Source organism: Ceratosolen solmsi, unplaced genomic scaffold, assembly GCF_000503995.2.
Source record: "Ceratosolen solmsi marchali unplaced genomic scaffold, CerSol_1.0 scaffold29, whole genome shotgun sequence".
Lineage (NCBI taxonomy): Eukaryota > Metazoa > Arthropoda > Insecta > Hymenoptera > Agaonidae > Ceratosolen > Ceratosolen solmsi.
This window is the reverse complement of record NW_011948417.1, coordinates 6,247,685-6,273,367: the sequence shown is the minus strand read 5'-3', so window position 1 is coordinate 6,273,367 and position 25,683 is coordinate 6,247,685. Positions and strand designations below refer to the sequence as shown.

At 22.2% G+C, this 25,683-nt stretch overlaps 2 protein-coding genes across 2 annotated transcripts in view; one reads left to right on the top strand and one right to left on the bottom strand.

Annotated features, from left to right (window-relative positions):
- Positions 1-25,683, bottom strand: part of LOC105359733 (phytanoyl-CoA dioxygenase, peroxisomal-like) — a 52,094-nt gene that overhangs the window by 7,461 nt on the left and 18,950 nt on the right. The gene's annotated exons all lie outside the window — the stretch shown is intronic.
- Positions 254-24,854, top strand: LOC105359731 (rhodopsin-like). The gene is made up of 7 exons (XM_011496388.1): positions 254-302; positions 17,284-17,532; positions 18,416-18,612; positions 20,065-20,509; positions 21,405-21,692; positions 22,336-22,577; positions 24,779-24,854. Exons 2-7 carry the CDS (start codon positions 17,431-17,433, stop codon positions 24,780-24,782), a joined length of 1,278 nt encoding a protein of 425 aa, XP_011494690.1. The 5' UTR covers positions 254-302; positions 17,284-17,430; the 3' UTR covers positions 24,783-24,854.

Genomic DNA, 25,683 nt, shown 5'->3' with positions numbered 1-25,683 from the left:
ATCTAATATTTTTTCACTTACAGAAACTTGCGGTTTGATCACTTTCATAATTTTATTTGTACGTTGAAAGGAGTATTATCCGAATTAAGTCAGACATTGATATTTTCCTTTAAATAAACATCACTTTTTCATTAGTTTTATTTTTACTGTTATAGTGATAACTTATTAACGATATAATTTCGGAACGTTTTCAAGGATCTATAAATACTATAAAAGACTCTGATATCAGACAGGATTCAAACTAGGATATCCAGGAGACTATTACAGTCGATACGCTTAAAGGAAAATGATAAAGTTCTTAGGTAAGGTTTTTTTTATTCACTTTCTTTATTAATTAAATATGATTACATTCCATTATAATAAATGAAATGTTCATCATAATTAATTATTATAAAGTACAACACAAATAATTTTATTAAGTTATGACTCGTATAATATATTTTTATGTTTTATTAAATGAATTTATAGCATATACTTTTAACATTTTATGTATATATGTGTAGTTCAAACGATCATATTATCAACACTAATTTTTGGATATAAGCATTTAGTATTTGATTATTTAAATCTCGTTTAAATGAAGTTAAATTATTAATATAAGTAACAAAAAATACAATTTCTCATTATTATGAATGATAAAAATGATTTTTTATTAGCATAGTGGTAAATAAGTCAATATAATATAAATATGGTTAAGACTTGGTTTAGAACATACTTAATGGTTGGTTATTTAAAATACATCATACTTTTTACTTTATCGGTTACATGAATATTGATACGAATGTTTAATTTATAATTATTTGTAAGAATATTCTTCATAATTTCATATGAATTAAACTAAGTACGATTTGATATTTGAGTATTTAATTTAATTTTTTTTTAATTTACTTATGAAATTAAGTATAAAAACAATAATTATTTTGATAAATAAATTCAGGGTAATTAGTTAAATGTATTATTTACGAAATAAAAATGTAAATTTAAAGAGTATAATCTAAGTAGATTAAAATTTAATTACGATAAAACTTTAAAAAGTAATGATTTATTACATAGCTTAGATTCGAGTAGTATGCAATATATTGATTATATTCAAGTTTTATATGAAAATTTCAAATATTTAGAGAGAAAGTTTAAGTATATACTGGTATAAACTATAAATAATAGTACAGTTAATGACGAATAACAACATTTAATGATTCATAATTCTTTTTGTATACTTTATAAATCTACCTGCATTTGAAAGAAAATGTAGCATTTAGAATAAATATTCAGATCTAATATAATAGACGATATTATGTATATAGTAAAATATTTATAATATTTAAAATGTATTTATTTGATTCGCTTAGGACAGGAGATGATTATTCTAATCAAGTTATCTAAATAAGTTAGGGATATATTTTTAAATAAAAATAATCAAAATGTATTATTCAAGCAAATGCGTTCATTTATTTCGCGCAATTAAAAAATACACATCAACAATTTGAGAATAATTTGAAATTTGAATATAATAATTGAAATATTTTTATGTTACGAAGAAACTATTATTACTACTTTATTTTATGAATATATGTCCCAATCATTAGAAAACAAAAGAAAACATTATTTTTAAGTGGTATACAAATTTTTTCTAATCTGTTATTAAATAGAAATGAAATAAATGTTTAAATTAAATGTTAAATGTTTTGTAATCGTTATTTTTATATAATCAATTGAAATTTTAATGATGAAAAATAACTATTTTTCATAAATAGCTTCCTAAATTATATTACAACCTATATTATTAATAATATAGTTTAAATTTAAATACACAAAACGTTTTAATTATAATTATTAGTATGTTTTTTTTGTGTGGAAAATTTGAAATAATACGAATTTTTCGATCAAACAAAGTATTTATTTTATTGAGCATTTTATTTAATTTTATTATTAATTTGGCATCAAAATTATTAAACAAAGTTACTAAAAATCTTTAAATGCGGTATGAAATACTTATTTTATTGTATGGAATAATTACGATGCAATATGTAAAGTATATTGCTTTATATTATAAGAGTATTGTAAGCTTGAAGAATATTATTTTTTTAAACATTGCCATCAAAATTTTATTAATGAAGGAGGATATGTATTAGTGAAATAAAAAATATTTTTCAGAACTAATTGTATATTTCATTTTTTTTTCACGAATTTTTGTGACGAAGAAGTTCTTGGTAAAATGAGTTTTATGTTTTCTCATACTAAATAAACAAACTACGTTGAATTTTAAATCATTTTTAAGTAATTATATTAATTTTTAACATTATAAACCACTTTTTGCTGTATTATGTAAAAAATAATGAACTATCAATGCATTATTATATGATAGAAATAAAAGCTCATACAGTCATGTATAAACATTTTAATATGTACAATATTAATATTCATATAATTTACATTCATACAATATTAATATCAATATCTATAAAATTAGAGAATTATTAGATAGAAGAATGTTAAAATTAAACTTGCAAACATTTTTTGCGAAAAGCTTTCTTTATTAAGTAAATCTGGTTATTTAACTATAATGCAACTGAAGTTATAGTTTGTACTACAGTTATATAACATTATCAGCGACTTTCTTATTTCATTGTTTAGATATTGCTTAGATTTAAAAAATTAAACATTATAATAAGTTTACAATAATTAACAAATTTGTCAAAATTAAAGTCTTATAAAGTACTGAATATTATTTACTAATTGAGCTGATTTTTGTTGATAGAATCAAGTATAATGAAATTTAATAAATATAATTCTCGTGAAATATGAAAAACTTAGCTACTTTATAATAAATTTACAACTGAAATATAAATACGAAAATTATTGAAATTTTTTATTAACAATCTATTTTTATTAAACTTTTATAGTAAACTACTTATTAAACTATTCTACTCAATCAAATGGTCGTATTTTCTTTTATGATCGAGATTACATTAGAATCGGATTCAATCTTATTGACAGACTTTTATAAAAATATTAATTTTTATATTATTTTTATAATATTTCATATTATAATTATATTTAAATTACAATTAATTAGAATTATTATAATTAATAAAAGTTGAAATTAAACATCATACAAATTTTATTCCTAATATTATATGTATTATTATTCAAATTTAAAAATATTATGTTTTTCATTGTATTAAATTAATATTAAACTATTGATATTATTTTTATACTCCCTCAATCAATTTATATTGATAATAATGCGAAAATTATTACGTCTTTATACGTATTAAGAAATTTTACTTAAATATCATAATTATTTAAAAGTAAAAAAATTTTTATATACCTTTTTCTACTTGTACGAAAAATTATCTCAAGTTTTTACAATTTCTAGCGATAATTAGCTATTATTACTTTATAAATTCTTAATATATGTACTGTTTTAAATACTGGATTGCTTATAAAGTCACTGGAACACTTATATATCGGAATTGGCTTCCAAAAAATTTTGTACTTTAATATTTAATTGTAAGTGGTTTGAGCGAAATTAAATTTAAGATTATTTTAAGATTATTATCATTATTAATTTAAATTAATATATAAAAGTATAAAGTGTGCGTAAATCTCATTTCTATGAAAGTTACTTTATTCGATTCAATTAATAACTTCAATATTATGAAAACTTAGTTTAATATCTGTAATATATATTACAGAATATATATGAAATTGTTAAGTTGTGCCATTAGTTTTTCCAATATTGATGTTACAAAGTATTTACTCTTATACAAAAAGATATATACATACATTACACAAGGATTTAATATTAAACTATATAATGTATATATTAATAATATTTTTCATTAATATACTTTATGTGAGATCATGTATTTTACATTAAATACATTACAGATATTTATTTATATGAGAGAAGAAAAATATTTTTATTAAGCTTATTCTTTTATTCTATGATTTTAAAGTTTATTTTTAACAGCGTGAATTAGTAAAAATAAATATATGAAAATGAAAATACAATGGTATTTGGTGTAATTTTATTAGAGTTTTAAATACTGTATCACGCAAAAAGTGATTAGAATACTATAGTAATAAACTTTAATATATACTCTGTTATAGAATCTATCTTTTAAAATCTTTTAATATCACTCTGTTATAAACTGATATAAAATATCTTCAAATACATTAAAATAATTGCACATAAAATTTTTCTTAAACTAATAATCTTATGTTATTTAGCATTTAGCATTGACAATACATGTAAACTATGAATTTTAGTTTATATTATTTATAAGATATTTCAAAAATTTTCCACAAGTGCTCAATTTGCTTTCATGATACTGAAAATCTATTTATTTAAAAATTCCATATTTCGGACTCTTTATTCTTTTTCATTTTAAATTTCGAGAAAAGATAGAAATTTAATAAAGCTTATGAAATTTTTGATATTTTGTGCACATGCAACTATCGATAAATATAGCATGGAAATTATGCTTTTACATTTTCTCGAGAAATCATAGTTATATTCTTAGATAAGACAAAACATTTACAATATACATAATGAAAGCCACATAACAGAGGGAATCGATCTGATTCGTTAATTATACAATGAGGTCTATAACCTTTTCTATGCGGTATAATAGACCATGAATACTTTTACAAAGATAGACTATTGACATAGAGAGGATTCGAAGACTGTTTCTTAAATGTTCGATTTTATTCTTATCAATAATTTTGATCGAAGCTTAAATATTATATGTATATATAATTGTTTGGTAAGGAACTAACGGTACGAGTACTGTAAGTGTATGCAGACAAACTTTAAATTTTATTTATACATTTTCTTTTATTCTATTTAATAATTGTGTCATTGTGTAATAAATAGAACATAAGCAGATAATTTCAGGTCATTTAAAAATAAATATTTCAATGATATTATGTTTAATAGATGAGATATATTAACAAAATACTGATACACAAATTAGAAAAGAAAAATTCCATTTTAACAATGTATACGTAGAATGATTACAAAATTATACATTTAAAAACACACGATGTCCTGAAAAATTAGTTGAAAAATTGATAAAAACAAAAGTAAGGCATTATTAATTGGCATGTCAAAATTTGTGAGAGGCCGATATTTTAGTTCTACGTATTTAAAAAATAAATAGTTGCATCCATAATAAATACATTATTTTAAAATACTTAGAAATAAATTAAATTATCAACTTATGAAGTGTATTTTAATGAAAAATAAAATGCTTATAAAAATCATAAGTATAAATTTATAATACGATTACTTAACCATATTATTGTCAAAAAGGCATAACAATGGAAATGCTTCTTCGTGTTTTCAATTTTTTATACAATACAAAAAATAGCGCCAGAGAATCACAGATTTATTTGTATAGACAAATTTTGAAATGACACCTGTTAAATTTATGCTAGTATAAAAGAAATTCGATTGGTTAAAAATTAAGTATAGTTATATAAGAAATAAAATATTTTAATAAATATGACTAATAATAAATTAATTATTCAATATTTTTCATGAAATAAATCAAACATTATTTACATTCTTATTTATCATTGCTAAAAATAAAAAAGAAAAATGTGGTTATCAACATAGTATTTCATTGTAAGGATAATCGATAAAATATTTATAAAAGTTTATATTTCCATTTATTTGTGTAGTTCTTCAAACATTGAAGCACAATATTGAAAAGTCAGAAATTGATAAACAAGGAGAACAAAGAAAAATGGAGATAAAATGTACAGATAAAGTATATATATATAATTGTATGTATGTCACCAACTTTGATCAATTAAAATTAAATTTTAAATCGATTTTCTTGTCTTTTCAATTGTTTACTGTATATTGTAGTTTCACTGAATTATCAAATTTCAGCTTATCCTTTCTTTTTCAAATCTTTGAATCTTCTATATATATATATATATATATATATATATATTTTGCATTCTTATTGCCTGTTGTAGTTCATTGTGGTCAATAAAATTCTAAACTTTTTTCTGTCCTACAACTTACATCTAATAAGTCAAATATACAATGTAATGTTAAATTGGTTGTGTATTTAGTATAATGACTTTTTGTATAATAATCAATTAATTCACGTTATTAAACCTTATTTTAATAATTATTAAGGAATTATTTGAAATACTTCCAAATAATCATGATATTAATCCACATTATAAACAATTTGATTAGAATCTTTTAAAAGGGCGAAGAGTTCTTTAAAAAATAATTTATTTCGTCTCATATTAATTTTTTTTATTAATTTTGTAAAAATGATAGATCATTCCTAAATGAGGTAACATAAAAAATTCTTCTAAAGTTATTGTCATATATAGAAGTATAAAAAATGTATATAAAAAAACAGTTTGTTAAAACTTAAAATTTTTTAAAAATTTTATTAATAAATTTTGATATTTTTGTTTCAATTATTTGTTTATTTATCATTCATTTATATGTCATTATTTATATGTTTGATTTACTTCTTTTCTACTTCAATTCGTTTACTTCTACTATCACTTTATGCGAAGAATTTATTAACGATCTTTTATTTATGTTAAATAAATTTCCTTTAATAAGGATAATATTAGGTAATTTAACTACAGATTCGTTTCAATTAATCAATAATTTATCAAAGATTATGTTAATTTGTGTAAACATTAATATTAAAAGCCTAATATATGTAGTAATTTATTGTAAATGTTACTACATTGTTTATAAATAATAACATCTAGTTTATTATAAAATAAGACTTTTTAATAATATAAAGTATTTTCACCATTATAGCAATATACATTGTAGTAAGCAAAATATATTCTATCTATTACACAGAAATAACATTTCTTTGAAAGCAAATGTAGAATAGAGTAGCTCTGTTTTAAAAGCAAATGTTTTTATTTAAAATTTTATGTTTACAATCCATTTTCATGACAGAAAATTGAAATATAAATAAATCGTATCATATTTTAGTTTAATCAAGTGTCATTAATGCCTCTAGAAATATCATCTTTAGATAATGTAGGCATTTACGTTGTACGTTTATATAAAAGTATAATTTTCACGATTCAAAATTCTATTGCAAGCTATTGAATTGAATTATATAAACATTGAATTTTCTACTAGATTCCAATCATTTAGGAAGAACAAATATCAATTTTAAACATGACTTTCAATATTTGTATGGATGTTCCTCAGCGTATGTAATATTGTACACATTTTACGGAAGTTTATTATATTATTATGTTGTCCAATGTTTAATGATATAACATACACACATACATACATACATACATACACACACACACACACACACACACACACACACACACACACACGATGAATATTTATCGCAACTACTTAAACTAATATATTTAAGATAAAATTAAAGATTATATTCATCAAGATAATATAAAATATATCTATAAGAAACTTTTTTAATTCAATATTACACTTCCTCTTTTAATTTCGAATGTTCAAACAACTATTTTTTTATGTGTTTATTTAGACTTTTTGTACTAAAAATTTTAATAATTTAGAATAATCGGACATTTATTATGTTGAACTCTTCATATTGTAGATTAAATTTGAATTACTTGTATTAATTTTTTTAAGTATAGTGACATCAAGATAACATGTTTTGATGTTACGAATATTTTCTTATTTTATTAGAAGTTTTATACTATTTTACCATATAGTCTTAAGGATAGTTTTTCTCAATTTCTCAATACAAATATGCATTTGTAGTGGTTTTATATTTTAATGATATGGTTACTATTCATTATATTTTATCTTTATCAGTCATTTTCGAGTATCTGCATAGGATTTTAGTAAAATATTTTTATGATGAATCGGCATTTCTTTACAAAAAATATTGCGGGTCGACTGTGTCAAAGCGCGAAAAAAATGCATAGGAACATGTAGTAGAAAGTTTTAAGCTTGAAAGTAATTTTCGCTTTATTTTTTGTGATCTTTTTAATGCAGCTTACATCTCTGTAAACCTTTAATTAAAACATATTATATCATAGATACCTAAATTGGAAAATTTTTAACAATCGTATAAGTATTTTTAATAATAGATAAACTCTTAACAATTTAGCTTGGCTTAGAAAATTAAATAGATATAGTAAATGCAGTAAATAATTTACTTCAAATTATTTAATATAAATGATATTGTTGATTAAGTATATATATTTTCTATTGACAAATATTTAGTTAATTAAGTTTGTTTAATATCCGATTCTATCAATTTGATTATTCTAATCGAAATTAACTTATTTGTATTTGAGTTACAATATAATTTTATGCATTAGCTATTTCCATTTTTATATCAGATATCTGTAAGTTAGATTAATCCAAATGATTGTCTAACAAACAATCAATCACATATATAATCAGTTAAATTAGATAAATAAGTTAGCAAACAATTTTTATTATGATATTATAGGCAAATTATATATTTTTATATAAAAATTCTACTTTATTCTTTAAATCGTAAATAAATTTAATTGTAAATAAATTAAGAATTCTTATTATAAAATCTAAAATAATTTTCATATTCAAAAATATATTTATAAAAATATAAGTAATTTAAAAAATAACACTATAAATGTATACTAAAATGCATATTTAAGGTATCTTAACTGTGTAATTATATACTAGCGCTCGTGCTAGCACACAAATATATTTAAATTTTAAATAATATCATAAAAAATTAATAAAAATAGTATATATATATATATATATATATATATAGTGATTTCAAATTATAAATATTGTTCAAATTATTGAGTTCCTGCGTAAAATGTAAAATAAATGTTTTATCTTATCGCAGTAGTATATATATATATATATATATATATATATATACATATTATATATCTCTGATATATAATAGTCTTATTAAAAATTGCAACAAAATGTATGAACTGTCTTTTTGATTTTATAATGCGTTATAACAAAATTTTGACGAGTCATTTAAATACGTTAAAAATATGTAAAAATTTATCGCATCTTAAAATACTTATAAATCTTCATCACTTTTATTATTTTCTTATTTCATCATTGTACTTAACCTTTTTATCTCTCATTATACTTTTTTATAATAGGAGTTTTGCTTCAAACTCTCATAATAATTATGCAAGTAAATTATTCGAGAAATTACTGAAATCATTTATATTTTATAAAATCCATTATCGTAAAATACTATAGTTAATTAATGTTATAAAATTTGTTATAAAAGTTATAAAAAGTTTAAGAATTTATAGAAACAACACCGGTACAAAAATGATTTTAAGTCATATACATTCCAGAACAAGACACATTATTATTTCAAATTAAACTAATAGCTAGAATGAATTTTTAAACTAATTTTGATTTTAATTTAAATATTAATTATAATTTAAATTTCATTTAGCATCATATGCTCTTATAATTTAAAAAATTTAATGACAGATAATAATTTCTAAGCAAATAATTTTTTAGCAATTTATGTATTTATTAAAAATGAATTTGAAAATATAAAAATCATGCCTTTCAAATCATAATTTAATTATATGAACACAACCCCCAAAAATACTTGATGTTAATTATTCTTATGTAACCGTCATTGGTAAATGCTTTACGTAGTAAGGGATGAATAATTTTAATTAATTGTTTCTTCAGATTCGAAAAATAAATGACTACAAATCTACTGAATTAATATCTTCATTATACAGAAAAAATAGATGAATACTTCAATGTAAAACTTTGAATTTGTATTTTTAAAATACTTTGATTAATCTGAAATTTTAACAATCATTTATTATTAATTATTATAAATTATAATTTAAATTTTTTGTAAACTTAATCTGTATTAATCTATATTTTAAAGAAAATAGTAATTCAAATTCAATTATATAATTTTAGTTTCATCCGGTTTCTGAATTAAATTCATTATATATAATACATGTTTTAAGAAAAATATTTCTTTATTTTAAATGATCGTAAATATAAACTACTTTAGATAAGATATCAATCTTATCTAAAAATTTGTTTGAATTTTATAAACAATTATATTTAAATTTCAATTTGTTTTTAATAATCATTGAATTCTCTATAAATAATATTTCATTGAATTTGTATATAATAGAGTATTTTAATTAGTCCATATTTCTCAAGAGAATATTATGTAAAATTATTTTAATGTAATTAAAAAGAACAAATAGTTATGACAGTTATAGATTCTTTATATAATATGTATATTCTTTATATCGATATCGATTCCTTATTTTATTTTGTAATTCGTAAAATATTAAGGTTTTAAATATAATAAAAAAAACTTCTCCATATTACGATTGATTTGTATTACTTAATCTTATAAACTCTTATTCAAAGAAATATAATTATGAAGTGATTAATTAGATATTCATAATCTTCAAGAAAGTTTTTCCATAATAAATTAATGTGCTTTACAGCACATATTATCGGCAGAATTTAAACAAAATGGGAAATTGTTTTATAGAATAAGTAGATTTGACACATTATTTACGAATTAAGTATGATATTTATACTAAAATGTAATTATTGAATGTAGCATCGAAATTTTACTTATTGTAATTAAATTTTTGCGCAATTCTTCTAATAGAGTAATATGTTTTAATTTATTTATTATGTATTATTGATAATCATATTAGTAGTTAAAAATATTATATCAAGCTTATATTATTGTTAATAGTATATATATTTTTAGTATTAAATCATAAAAAATGATTTCTTACATACTATTTAATTATTTCGTCAAATAAAACAAAATGTCAAAGCTACAGTTATTATAAAATATAATAACAGCAATAGACATAATAATTGTGTAAAAATAACAATAATAGGTAACAATAACAATAGTAAATAATGATTATGCAACTATTAAAATATGATATATGGATGTTGAAATGTTCCAATATATATATTTATGAATTAGAATAAAAAAACTATAAGTAATTAAATTAACGATCAAATAATAAATTATCTATTAGTTAAATTTTAAAATTAATTAAATTACATCGATTGTGATACACGAATGTATAATTTAAATTATTATAAAAAAAATGTAATTTTAGTATTTAGTATAAAAACAAGAAGTTCTAAACTTTTTTATAAAACTGAGAAAATACTATATTAATTTGATTATGTATTACGGTTATGTGTTAGTCTTCAAATTGTGGTTAATTAAACGATTATTGATAATACTATGCTATAATTACTATTAATTTTACTAGTAATATTTGTGGGAAATATTTTTTATAAAAATCATTTATAATAAAAACATATAAAATTTACTTACATGTTAAATTTTTATACAAATTTACATTAGATTATTAGATTTGCAACAATTTTACAATTTACTTAGCATTGTAAATAAAGAATAAATCTTAAAGGTTTTATGAATATATTTATCAATTGCAATGAATTCAAATGAATTCATTTATTATACATCTGGAAAATAAAATTGTTTATTTTATCATACTTATAATTTTACATTTTTTTATGTATTCCAAATTTAGTAAATATAGTAGAGTGAATTTTTGAATATTATTGTTTAATTTGTTATGTTATGTTGTATAATAGATAATATTTTTATGTTGAACAACATTTATATTATATTAAAGTCGTATATATTATTTAATATATAAAAATATCATTAAGTTTATTATTAAATATAATATTTATAATTTATTAAATATATTTAATATTTTCTGCACTTTCTCTTTACATAATTTTTTTTTACTTCTAAAAGTAAATTCGTTAAAGTTCAGTAATTTTAATATATTATAAATAGTTTGCATTGAACATTTATATGATTTTTTAAATCTTTTTTACAATTATAAAACTATTAAAAGTTAATTTAATGATTATTTTAAAAAAGTAATATTGTTAAGGTAAAGAAAAACGTTCGAAGTGACATCTAGTAATCGATATTTCAGCTAATGGAAATAGTTCTATAAATGAGTAATGGATATTATGTAAATCAATACTATCATTCATTAAATTATGACTATATAATTTTATTTTCAAAAGTAATATACTATATTATTGGATGAATTTTAAACTTATAAGTTATAATTATAATTTTTATAAGAATAATAAATTAAAATTATACTATTTTGTACCATTCACTAACATTAATGAAATAGAATTTTATGCATTTCTTATATGTGAAATATTAATGAAGATATTTCAATCCCATTACTTCTTATAAATAATAACTATCATTTTGAAATAGTAAAATCGAATTGAATAATTTTTTTTAATAAATTTGAATGCATATAATCTTTACCAAGGCTTTACTTTTAAATCGTTTTCTTCAATTGAATATATCGATTTACCATTTGAACAATAAATTAACAAATGGTTTAAAGTTATTAGATTTGATAAAAATACCATTTACGATTTAATGTTTTTCAGATTATTTAAAACATACAATCCTTCAGAAAGTATTATTTATTTGGTCAATATCGATAGTTATAGGCCATACTTTTCTAAATAAGACATTATAAAATTTAATAATAATATTATTAATATTAATTAAATTATTTAAATAATATTCATCAACATACTTAGATGTGAATGTTATATAGGTACAACTCTTTGCCACTTGGTCTAATTAGATTTACAAGTAAATGCAATCGATGTGTTCTTTCTTTACTTTTTGTAATTAGGTAAAACTAATAATTTGTACAAAGAATAAAGAAAAGTTAATTTATTATATCAAAATATTACATTGTAAATTTGTAATATATTGACCATTAAATTGAAAACTGTTTGGTTCCACCTATTTCTGTATGTTTTATTTTCAAATATTAGTAAATAATGGCTGTATACCAATAATTGTGAGGAAAATGATGTATTAAGTTGAAATATACGTTACTATGCTACTTCGAATTGAAAAACATTTACCTTAAATTCACCAATTGTTTACAATGATTTATAATAAGTCGACATTGTACGAACTTATGGGTAAACTTCTATAATTTAAAAGTAACTATTATAATCCGTAAAATCATCAATAACCAAGTCACATTAAACATTAAAGTTCTTAGGGTATTTTTTAAACACTTTAAAGTACGCTATTTAATAACATATTTATGTTAATGTATCAATTGTAGAAGATATATATAATAAGAAAATTTATGCTAGATATAACAAATCAATTATCGGTATTTTTTGTGAAAGCTTAACATTTTTATAATATAACGAAAGTGCAGAAAGAATTTAACAAAAATCTTGAATACAGAAAATTATAGATTTATTGCGGGAAATCGTTAATAACAACGTCAAGATAGATCGTACATAATGATAAAATTATATTTTTTCATTCTTAAAACTATAGAAGAATATCATTGAGGTTATAAATTCTTAACTACAGTAGATAAAACTGAATGCGATTTTGCATTATTAATTATATATTGTAAAAAGATATTATTTATTTTGATTATAATAATTATAATAATATAACGATTCCATAAAGTGCAGGATTATATTCACAGATAACCTTTCATCATTATCAACTGTAATATTTATGTTCTATAAAAATACCTTAATAAAAAATACAATATAACCTATATTCGAATTCAAGTATTTTAAGTTAATTGAATTTTAATTGAATAATAGGTCTCTTGAATGATTTATGTATACATTTAATAATTATACATGTAGAAAATTTATATGATATTTAAAAGCTTTAATGAAATTAATTAAAGAACTTGATTAAACATACTTTCTCTAAATAAATATTTTAAATAAGCAATATGCATTTCTACAATATATTATTTAATAAAATAAAAACACGAAGTTTATTATATAAAATATAATTCAATATATTTGAATAAGTTATCGAATACTTTAATAAAATAACTAGCTGTTTGTTAAATTAAATTTGATGTCCATTATAATATACGTATAAATTATGCTAGATAGATAGAAGAAAAGTAATTTCTATTTAATATATATATAATTTTGAAAGAAATAATTATTATAAAATTTCGTTTATGTACAATATTGATAGTTATGAAAGCAATATACTTGGTAATTGATTTAGTTTAGTTTTAGTTTTTGAACAAATTATTTCGTAATGCATTTGGTTTTATAATATTAACTTAAAAATTTTGTGCATTAAGTGTTATTATGAATAAAGAAAATTGAGAATTTTTAAATTCATTTCATATACGATCAAATTTGTTTTAAAAATCTCTAAGTATTATCACAATTCATATTTATAATATAATTTAATGACATTAATCATTTGCAAATTATGTATCTGATATTATGTGAAAGTAGTCAATTAAATTAATTCAAACAATAAAAAATTATATAGAAATTAAGATAATTTGTTTCATTAAAATTTTAAATGCTAATATATCTGTGATTATTAGAAATATGTCAAGCTCATTGTCATCATAAAATTTTTATAATTAATGCATCCAATTTCTTATTTATGTATCATCACGCTTACACTTTTTATATTTTTTCGTAGTTGCAAAAATAACGACACAATAAACTTTTTGATCCTTTTATCCTTTTGTTGTTACTATTCAATTAATTTTCGGATTCCACACTGATGATTTCGCTGATCACTATTTTTAAATCGGTACAGACTTTTCCGTTGAGAAACTTACGATTCGAATAGAGCAGAATCAGCTGACATCGAATCGACGATTTAGGCTATACCCGACTTTTTACATTTACCTTTTACCTTCTCTTGCACGGTAGTCAAGCATAATAGTTTCAGTAAAGCAGACTTATCGTGCCGTGTTAATTATGAATATAAGCCAGATTTGATAGTTTAATTTTTGATAGAAATAATTTTGAATTGAACGTCGAAGCTGAAGTAATGATATTTAAATACGTAAATACAAAAACTTTATATCCAGTCAAATGTAATTTATAATATATAATTTATAAATATATTCAAGTATACTATAAAATGACGGACAAATATTTTACTTTTTTTTTTTTAATTATTTGCCTTTATGTAGTGAAATAATTATTTATATATATATTTTTTTAATTTATCCACTTATAAATTATAAAGGTATATACATTATTCTTCGCAGAATTCTTATATATATTTCAAAAAGTTTTCTTTTTCTCGTTCACGATTCTTATTTTTCAGGAACATATATATATATATATATATATATATTTTGGATTTAACAATAAATATTTATTTAAACCAACAGTTTTCACATAGTAAACAATGATTTTTACTGATAATTATATATTTAAACTTAAATTGTAAATATATTCATTAATTAAATAATACAATTAATATAAATACTTTATTAATTACAATTTCAAATTCAAATTTACTTATATGAATTAAATTCATTAAGAACAAATTAAAAATTATATATTCAAATTATATATTATATATTAGATTTCAAATTTAATTTGTATTAAATATTTTTATAAATATTGATGTTTATAATCGAAATAGTAATTTTGCATTGGTTTTATTTATTTAATCAAATTATATAATTTTCTTTTACATTTTCTTCAAATGTAGAAACTATTCTTCTAAAAAAATAATTTTAAGTTTTAAGGTAAAATTACTATCAATTTATTTTCTTACACAATACTTTTTAATAACTTAAATAATTTAATATCTATTAGTTCAATAATTATTAGAAAGATATTTTTAAATACTATCATGGAAATTTTTGTATTATTTAATATTATTATAAATGAAAAAACAAATAACTATAATTAATTTTAATATAAAAAAATTATGATATAAAATTAGATTGTAAAATACTAGTGAAAATTTTAAATGTTACGTATGTGTTTACAAGCAGGGTCGTTTTCGTTTTATATTAAATACTTATATTATCGTGAAAATATTTAAAATAAATTATATTCTTATGTAAGCAATACAGTAGCCGAACTTATATGAATTTTAAGTTCATTTAATGGTACCAATAAATACTTCATTATCTATTAATGTTTTACTTTCAAGTACAAATTTGAATAGTTGTCCTGTATAATTATATCTTAATACTAATATTTTGATAACACTCACTTTTATGAATTGAAAGTTTGAAATAGAAGTTTCAACATTTTAAATGTCACACTTACAATTCATTTAAATTATTAGGTATACAAAAAAGTATAATTAAAGTAAGAAAATCGAAATATCTAATTTGATATAATTGTAATAAAAAATTATGAATGTATTATAAAAATATTATTAAATAACAATGTTGAAGTTGATAGATAAAAATTATTTAAAAGATTTCTAAGTATGACTTGTTATATATGTATCTAAATATGAAATGGGAAAATTTCAAATGAAAATCAATAAAAAAATTCAATGCTGTTTCTTTTACTTACATTCCATTAATAATTTAATTACAAAGGTTTATCTGCAATTCATGTTGTAACATCAAAATACTTATATGTTAATAATTAAAATTTCACTAATAAACAATATTATAGCTTTCACAATATTGATAGAGTTTTTATAAATATATTCTATATCAATATATTAATTATTTTGTTTTATTTAATGCGCAAAATATTAAACTATAATACAACAAAAGATAATATTTATTATTAGAAAATCTCATTAAAAACTAAGCTATCGCGTTTATTTTGATACAAATTTTCTGACAATAAAATAAATATTATTCATGATATTCTTTTAAAAAGCAGAAAAGTAGTTCGAGAGGTCAAGTTAGACGTGAGTCGATATTATTGTCATGTATTTTTTAAATAAAATATATAATTGTAAATTTTTTTTTAATGTACATTTAAGAAAATGAAAGCATAAAAAATGGTTTATGATAAATAATAATTGGTATAAATAATTAATACAATTTCCTAATATCTAAGATCAATAAAATAGTATATTAAATATTAAGAGGAAGATTGTGTGTGTGTGTGTGTGTGTGTGTGTGTGTGTGTTGTGTACGTCTGGCTCTGTTTATATATATATGCATGTATGGAGGGGGGGGGGGAGTAAGCGAGCAAGCAAGACAGGAAGATAAATATAATATAAATTTAATAAATCTCTATTTATATTTCGTATGTTTCATTTTTTTTTTTACACATTAAATTTTCGGGAAATGCAATATTTTAGAAGATAAATTCATAAAGATTACAAATTATTATATTGATGAATTTTCAATGTTTATAAACAGAATGTCATATTATAACTGAGAACAGCAATTGATGAAAGTGCAAGAATTAATATTTGTCTTAATCAATAATAATTGTCTTTGCAGAAAGATTTTTACGAGATTGGAATAGAATTCTCAGTCCAAAGATGAGGTCAGGGTTGATTATTAAATGGCTGATCGCGTGAAAATCAAGTAGCTGTTGTCAGTTCCGTCAAATCGACGTTACAAGAGCTCTTATACGGGCTACAAGGTATGGGCCCTTGGACCTTAACGATTCTGCTCAGCTTCGTTTCTGCTCTGGGACTCCTGCTCAATGCGTATGTGCTACTAGTCGTTCTTGGACTCGGTAAACAGGTCTGATAATTTTCATCTATTTTGATAGTCCTTAAACTTTATAAAGAATTATGCCGAGCGTGGATATAGTTTGGTTTAATAGACGAAACAATTTCAAATTGTTTTCCTATTTAAAATAAAAAATTATTTTTCACAAAGAATTAAATGAAAATTTAACCTAGAAATATGTGCCCATAAATAATCTAATATTTTAATACAATAATAATGTATCTTAATCTTTCCAATTTTTTAATAATTCTGCCGTCAATATAAGCTATAATGACACGATTAAACTTATAATATTAAATCATGCAACGTATTTGTTGTACATACGTAATTATGGTAACAAAACAATATTAAGAATAAACAATATAATGAGGTGATAGTTTAAATATCCATACACACACGTATATACATATACATATTACGTATATCATATATGTAAATATATTCTAATAATTTATATACATTACATATTGTATATAAATACGATTTAAAAATCATCTAATTTTATTTCTTTCCATAGTTTAGATAGTATTTAAATAATTAAAATAATTATTTACTTACTAGTAAATTAAAATAATTGGACAATGGTTTTGAAAACTAAAAGTCTTTGAAAAGAATAATAGTTGAAGATAACGCTCTAGTATTTTTCGTCGGTGTTCTGCTACATAAATTTCTACAATTTTTTTTTAGTTTACATTTGTTTAAATCTAAACAACCGACTGTTGAAATTTCTAGCTAATAATTGTGATTATACAATCGTTTACACCAAAGTATACGAACTCCACAATTATATATAGACTCTCGACTAAGGCATTCTTTTTTGATAATACATGGAGAGAGAAAATTGTGTGCCAGCGAATGTAAAAGCAAGCCGATGAACAACTCTTTTTAATTTTAGACACAGCAACAACAAACAGCGAATACATTATTGCTTATACATTTGGGAGCGGTCGAAGCAGCGGTCTGCCTTGTCCTATTGGTATTTGTAACAGGCTCGTGGCCGATAGCTGGCACCTGGTGCGTACTTCACGGTTTCCTCTTGGCACTCTTACATCCAATAGCGCTGTGGACTGTCACTGGCTTAAATTGTGACAGGTAATTTTATAATTGTAACTTTCAATCATAATTCTTATGTGATTCCCGAGATTTTATTTTATTCTTTAACTGATTTGGCAATTTGATTATGACTTCAATTTCAAGGATAAACAATTATTAATTTGATTTAGAAGCAATGTAAAAACGTTGATGATAATTTCGTTTTGTATTTCATAATACAAGTAGTGTTATTACTTTTTGTTCAGAAGGGGCAAATAAGTTTTTATTACACATTAGAGTGAGCTTTAAGAACTTGAATAGTTGAATATTGAAAATATTATTGTTATTTTGAGCAAGATTATTATATAATGCCATTTTCCAATCAAAACCTTAACAAAGATCCAAAAATGATGCCCAATTCTAATTCTATTTTTTTTTATATCTATTTATTTGTTAATGCATTCATAATTAAGATAGAATTTAGTGTGACAAATAAAAAAAAAAAAAAAAAAATTAAAAAAAAAATTAAAAAAAAAACGAAAGAAGGTAAAAGAATGAAAAAAGAAAATGTATTTTAAAATATCAGATATGGAAGTTTAATTTAAAAAGGTATGCTGCTATGCTACGGGCTTATTTTACAATTATTGATTTTAGATTTTATTAATTAATTTTATTTCAGACTTTTAAAATAAAAACTCATGAAATGGCATTCACTAAAAACTAATGTATTAAACTTCGTTTCACTTTTTGACATGAAATATAGATTAATAGTATGACGATTTATTTAACTTCTCTAATAAAGTATTCAGTAAATTAAAAAATTTAAAGACCAATGGAAATACTTTGATATTGTTAATAAGTATCTATCGAAACAATATGAATATAATAAACAATAATGAATCAATCGTTTATAATTTCTTATTGCATTATAACGATATGGATTATTATTATCATATGGATTGATGTACTTATGTAAAAATATCTATATGCATTTCAGAAATACATATTGTATTAGATTTTATTACAATAAGTTTTATTAATTTTTATTGATCAAAAATTAAGAACATTCTTTGATTAAAGACGGTAATAAGATGCTAATGAAAGTTTGTAAATTAATGCGCTATTACTTTGATGTATGACTTCAATGACCGATTACATAAATACACAAATTACCATAAATACTAAGCTACTGCAGCGGATAAAGATGATAAATTATACAAGAATATGAATTTATATGAACTATTATTTTAAGTAGTTATTCAATGACTTGAAATTAGTAAATTAAAAATAATCAATCCAAATATATTACGAGTTTATCGTTAAATTTAATAATATAGCTAACTTTTATATAGCAATCACTTGTAAATTAAATAAAAAGCATTCTATAATAAAACTAACTAACGGGGAAGATAAATAAGTGAGAAATAACAATCGCACGTTATTATTGAATTTAAAAATATATTGATATTAATATATTAATCATTAAAGAATTTCGCTTTAAATTTGCTTCAGGTATTACGCGATAGCAGCGCCTTTGCACTATTCAGCCCTGGTCTCACCACGACGCGTGGCCCTGGGACTGGGCCTTTCCTGGACGGGGGCTCTTTTACTCTGTCTGACGCCATTTTCAGGCTTGGTGCCGCCCTATCGTTATATTCCCGGTTTCGGCTGCTGCGCTCCCGATTTTGGCAATACGAGTTGGGGTACAGCCGGTTCTCTCTACGGAGCAGCTTATGCTCTTCTGGGCCTTGCGCTGCCCGCCCTTTTAGTAACAATTTGCAATTTACGAGTACTGGGTATTGCTCGCTATCATAGACATCGTATTGCCAGTGCGATATACGAGGTGACGCTCAGTGCTCAGGTCACTATCACCCACCAAAGAAATCCGTTCTTCGTTTCTACAGCAACAGCACCAACTGCCGGTGGCCCTCCCAAGTTCAATAATGCTGCCAATACAGTATGTCGGCCTTTCTAAATTTGTCAAATTTCAAAAAAATCCGATACAGTTCCATCCATGCTCTTATTTAATCTTTGAAATCTTGAAACACTTAATATGAATTTATATAAATAATATTAACGTTCGTTTTAAAATACCTGATGCATAGCAATATAATTTTTATTATACGGTTCATGTTTTTTTTTTTTTTTTTTTTTTTTTTTTTTTTTTTGAAATCAAATGACACATTTAATACATAATGTAAATAAATATACGCACAATTCGTACAGATTTGAATTATCATTTCGAACAAAACAAAATAAAAAAAATTATACAAACTTTATTCTCTCCCTATGCGTGTGTACGGATGAATTTAATATTTTTAATCTGATGCTTAAGGGATTAAAATATTACAAATTACTTTTAATTTGATGCTTAAGGGATTAAAATATTACAAATGATAATAGTTATCATATGCTTTCTAAATCATTATTATGTATTAATCTGAATGAGAAAAAAATAAATAATCTATATTGATATATTTACAATTAGTCGTTTAGTAAAAATTTATAATAAAGGTAATGACTTTATTTTATACTACATCAAGTATTTACATCAACAATTTACATTTGTTGTAATGATTTTTTTTGCCTTAACGATAGAATTTTTTTTAATATGATATTACGATGTAAAAAAATTTTTTCATTCAGTTCCAAACATTCCGTAACATACAATATTTTAAGCTAATAATATTATTAGAAATGAACAATATTATTAATTAAAAAATTATACATTGTTATTATTAAATACATGTAAATGAACATTGATAGTCCGTTAATACATTCTTTTATAATGTATACTTTAATATGTACGTATACTATTAGTGAGTGCAATAATTTTATTTCAATTAATGCAGGTCATGCAACTGATTGGTTCCCTGTATCTACTTTATTTTCCTTATTGTGGCTTTATCCTGTGGGAGGCATATAGTGGTAGCGAGAGTGGCGAAGGCGCGGGAACTGTAAGCTCGATTTACCAGTACTCGCGCTTACACGCGCAACCACGTTTTGTATCCTTAGCCTCTTTGTTGCTCGCCTGCTCGCCACCCATTAATGGTATTCTCTATGGCCTAAAATCACGAACTCTACGAAGATCCGTGGAGAACTACAGACGCAAAAAAGCCACTAAATCCGAGTTGCAGCAGGTAAGCAGAGAAAAAGGTGAAAGACATTTAAAATTTCTTGATATTGGGATAATGTCAAGAAGCTCTCGTGCTCCCGTTACTATTTGTGTGATGGATATTTTGCGTGGCAAATAAAAATATGCTCTTCCTATATATTGAATCGAAAAATATTTCAACAAATTAATGAGGTCGATCGCAAGATAACAAGAATACAAGTATAAAAGTTGAATCAATATACGATATTAATATTACAGATTACTCTTTTTTTAATATACGTTCGAGATTTTCGTAAAGATATAATTGGGATGGATCGATTATATAATTAAAATGTTTAATTGATTGCTCAGCTTTTATCGAAAATATTATTCATTTTATCTGCTCAATGTGGTAAGAATGGTAGTAAAGCGGTGAAATAATTAAAAAGTTGAGCCAATTACCAATTGAGTAAATTTGATCGAAATTTTTACGATGCACTTTGAATTACAAAATTACAAAATTAAATGTATTGACTCAACAAAATTGATTTTTAATTATGTGTTTAGCCGTGTTATTTTATATATGTATATATATTCAGTAAAAATTTTATTTCTTTTATAAAAGTCTTTTTTATAAAAAATTGTTCAATTCCTTTGTCGCGAGTCTGATAGCAGTAATTGGATTTTAGGAAATTCAGGCTCGAACACCAAGCACTGCAGGCTCGAGACGACCATCCGGAAGCGGGCCTGCCTCGTTTTTTGCATTTCCACCTCTTCAACGACGACTCAGCGACGCTTTAATTGCTTTAGGTAATTGTCGGACGGGTGGTAGCTTTGGCAGCATCAATATTGCTGGAGTTTTCGATCGCACGCGGCTGCAACCCGCAGCTTCTTGTAATACCTTACGAGTGCCAAGCACCGAACTGAGTGAGTATGTAACATTAATAAGATTTCATTCTATCATCACTTCATTATCTAGAAAAATATTGATGCTGCACCTAACCGCATCTATCTCATACTTCATTTATTACGTTATCACTATTAAGCTTCATTTTTCACTTATGTTTTATTAAGTTCAAGATTTATTTTTAAATATTTTTCGCATTTTTATCATAAAAATCTTTATGAAATCAAGCATAATAAAAAATAATATGGTTAGGTGATTTTTGTATTATGGATTAAAGATTTATTAAAGTTCTTATATTCTTAAGAAATATCTATTTTTAAATATGCAAATATTTTGAAAGTCATCTTTTAATTCATACTAATTTTTACTTTTCTAATTAGTAAATAGTTTTATTATTTAAAGTTTACTGCTTATTTAATTTTTCTATGACTTCAATTGGACAAAGACAATTAAAATACGTGTCATTTTATATTAAAAAAATTATATCTTAATGACCTTAAGAATAATTTTAAAAAGATTAAATAGACTTATTTTTAATATTAAATTAATTTAAATATGACTTAATAACTTTTAAAAGGCTTTTTATATATATATATATATATATATATATATATATATAACGCAATGAATATCATAGCAAATTACATTATATAACGGATATTATAGATTTATTAATAAAATTCTTTCAACATGCCTGGACTTAGACGTTTTTAGACTGTTTTTTTAGATAAGAGAAACATTTGCTTTACATGGATAACGATTGTGAGTTATTAAAATGTTAATAAATATTTCTTAACTTATTAATATAATTAGTTTTTTCCAAATTGGATCGATCATTACATTAATAACTAAGAAATCTTTTAATCGTAATTACTTTGTACATTTAAATATGTAAAATTTTAATGGATAAAAACGATAATAATATCAAGGATATACTTAGTAAACTCGAATAATTTTTTTTTATTAAAATAACAATACATATTATAAGAATATACTATAACATAAGAATACCCATTCAATTTACAATAAATTGTAGGAAACGCAAATATTTGGATATTAACTTACATCTGTATGTATTAATCAGTAATATGTTATTTTTTAATTTAAATTTTTTTATGTTATTAATTTATTGCTGAAAATGAAATGTAAATCCGTGCAAAATGCTAATAGATTACAAATAAAAATAAAGGAAAAAAAGAATATGAAATCGTATAGTCATGTATCCTAAAAAACTTATCGATTAAAGCAATATGATGTAAACATTTTTTATTATGAAAATATAATTTTATATACCGTTATCAACTTTCGAAATTTAGCTGTATTAAAATTATTCTTTATAAAATTAAATTTTGAGATTAGTTTGAGATGCTTTTGAGATGTTAAATATATGCTTAACTATATTTTAAAATTGTCTAAAATTTTTTTTTAATATTACAAAAATTAACATTTAAACTTTTAAGCACTTATTTTCTTTATTTGACGAACAAAAATAAAAATTTTCTAATGAAAACTGTAACTTACTATGAAATGACTAATTGAGTTAAGTGTAAAAAATATGTTTATACATTTTCTAAAAAAATTTTACGAATTTAATTATATAAATACTATCACAATATCTAATAGTAAATATTTAATAGTAAATATCTAATAATAAAATAATTATAAATTATTGGAGTCAATTGTGATTTATAAATTTCTATTTAAAATAAATTATTTCATTGAATCGAAAAGTATTTTTGCGAATGACTGCCTCTTTATAAGAATCAATTTACAGAAAAGTACTATCTTCTTGGCCATTTCAAATTTTGTAAATTTAAGTAGACAACGTATCTTAAAATTCCAAATTTCTTGTTTTTAAACGTATACTATAAATTAAATATTTGCCTATCCAAGCTTATCTTTATAGGTTAACAGATAGTTTACAGTATATATCGGTATTGCTAATCTCTAAAGCTGGATATACTGTTAAAACTTGTTATTTATAGTAGTTAAAATTTTTTATTTATTTAATACGATTTGTTATATTTAATATTTAATATTTAATATAATAATGAAAAAAATACTAATATTTATATATACGATTCATATAAATGTGCAGTAAATTATTTTTTAATAATCGATGGTTGTACCTATTTTGTTCCGAGCTGAGAGAGAATTCTAAATGCGAATTCTCTATAATTTTGCGAATAATTTCTCAAGTATGTAATTAACTATATTGGCTACAGATGAAAATGGACGATTAGTAAGATCGAGCACCAGTTCTGTCAGCCTTATAACAGCCCATTATCGTAACGACTTCAGTATAGAAACAAGCCTTAGCAGCGGGACAATGGAGACGGCAAAACGCAGCCCTAGAATTCTTATAACGCGCGCTTATAGTAGTGAGGACAGTCAGGAAGGCGGAAGTCCTCTCCTTAGTCGATATTGCACGACACCAATGTCATTACCAGTTTCTAATAGTAAGTGCTTATAAGCGATAAATTTTATTCCATCGTATGTCACATCAATGCTCAATGCTTTTTGATATTTAGCCCACATTATTTAATGAAGTTGACACTATCTTAGACAGTTATTTTTATTTGAGCGTTAATCATCTTCTGTGTTAGTGCAATGTCTCTAGTTCAAATTTATAGTTATTGGAAAATCGAGTATTAGAGAGTGACGTAGTACGTTTATAATTCAGAACTTTACTTAGTTTAGCTCTGAAGTTGAAAAGCTTTAAAATACATTACACAACTTTTTGAAAGTACATTTTACATTTCATATATTTTAGAAGCAGCACTTTCGAAAGAGTAGCATGAGTAATTGAATCACGAAAAAGCTTTTTTATACTCGATCGATTTCGTACACAATATTGAATTAAAAGTTATTAAAATAAAATCATTTTTATTTAGAAGACGATTTTTTGTTTATATTGGTAAATTTATGTTATCGGTTAATTAGAAATTTCGAGAGAAATAATATTAACAAAATGAGCAATTGCTCTGATTAAACCAATATTATTAGTATAATTAAGTGTCCAAGTTAATTAAGTAATTATTATTAAATAAAAAGATTTTTTCATGAATATCATAAATATTTTGAATTATCAAAGTTCAATGTTCGTATTAAAATAGTTCAATTTTAAGGG

What these genes read in the sequence shown, in the direction of transcription:
- LOC105359731 (XM_011496388.1), top strand. Translation starts at nt 17,431, where the DNA reads ATGGGCCCTTGGACCTTAACGATTCTGCTCAGCTTCGTTTCTGCTCTG. An exon ending in ACTGGCTTAAATTGTGACAG is followed by an intron (nt 18,613 to 20,064) that starts GTAATTTTATAA and finishes AATTTGCTTCAG; the next exon opens with GTATTACGCGATAGCAGCGC. An exon ending in CTAAATCCGAGTTGCAGCAG is followed by an intron (nt 21,693 to 22,335) that starts GTAAGCAGAGAA and finishes ATTGGATTTTAG; the next exon opens with GAAATTCAGGCTCGAACACC.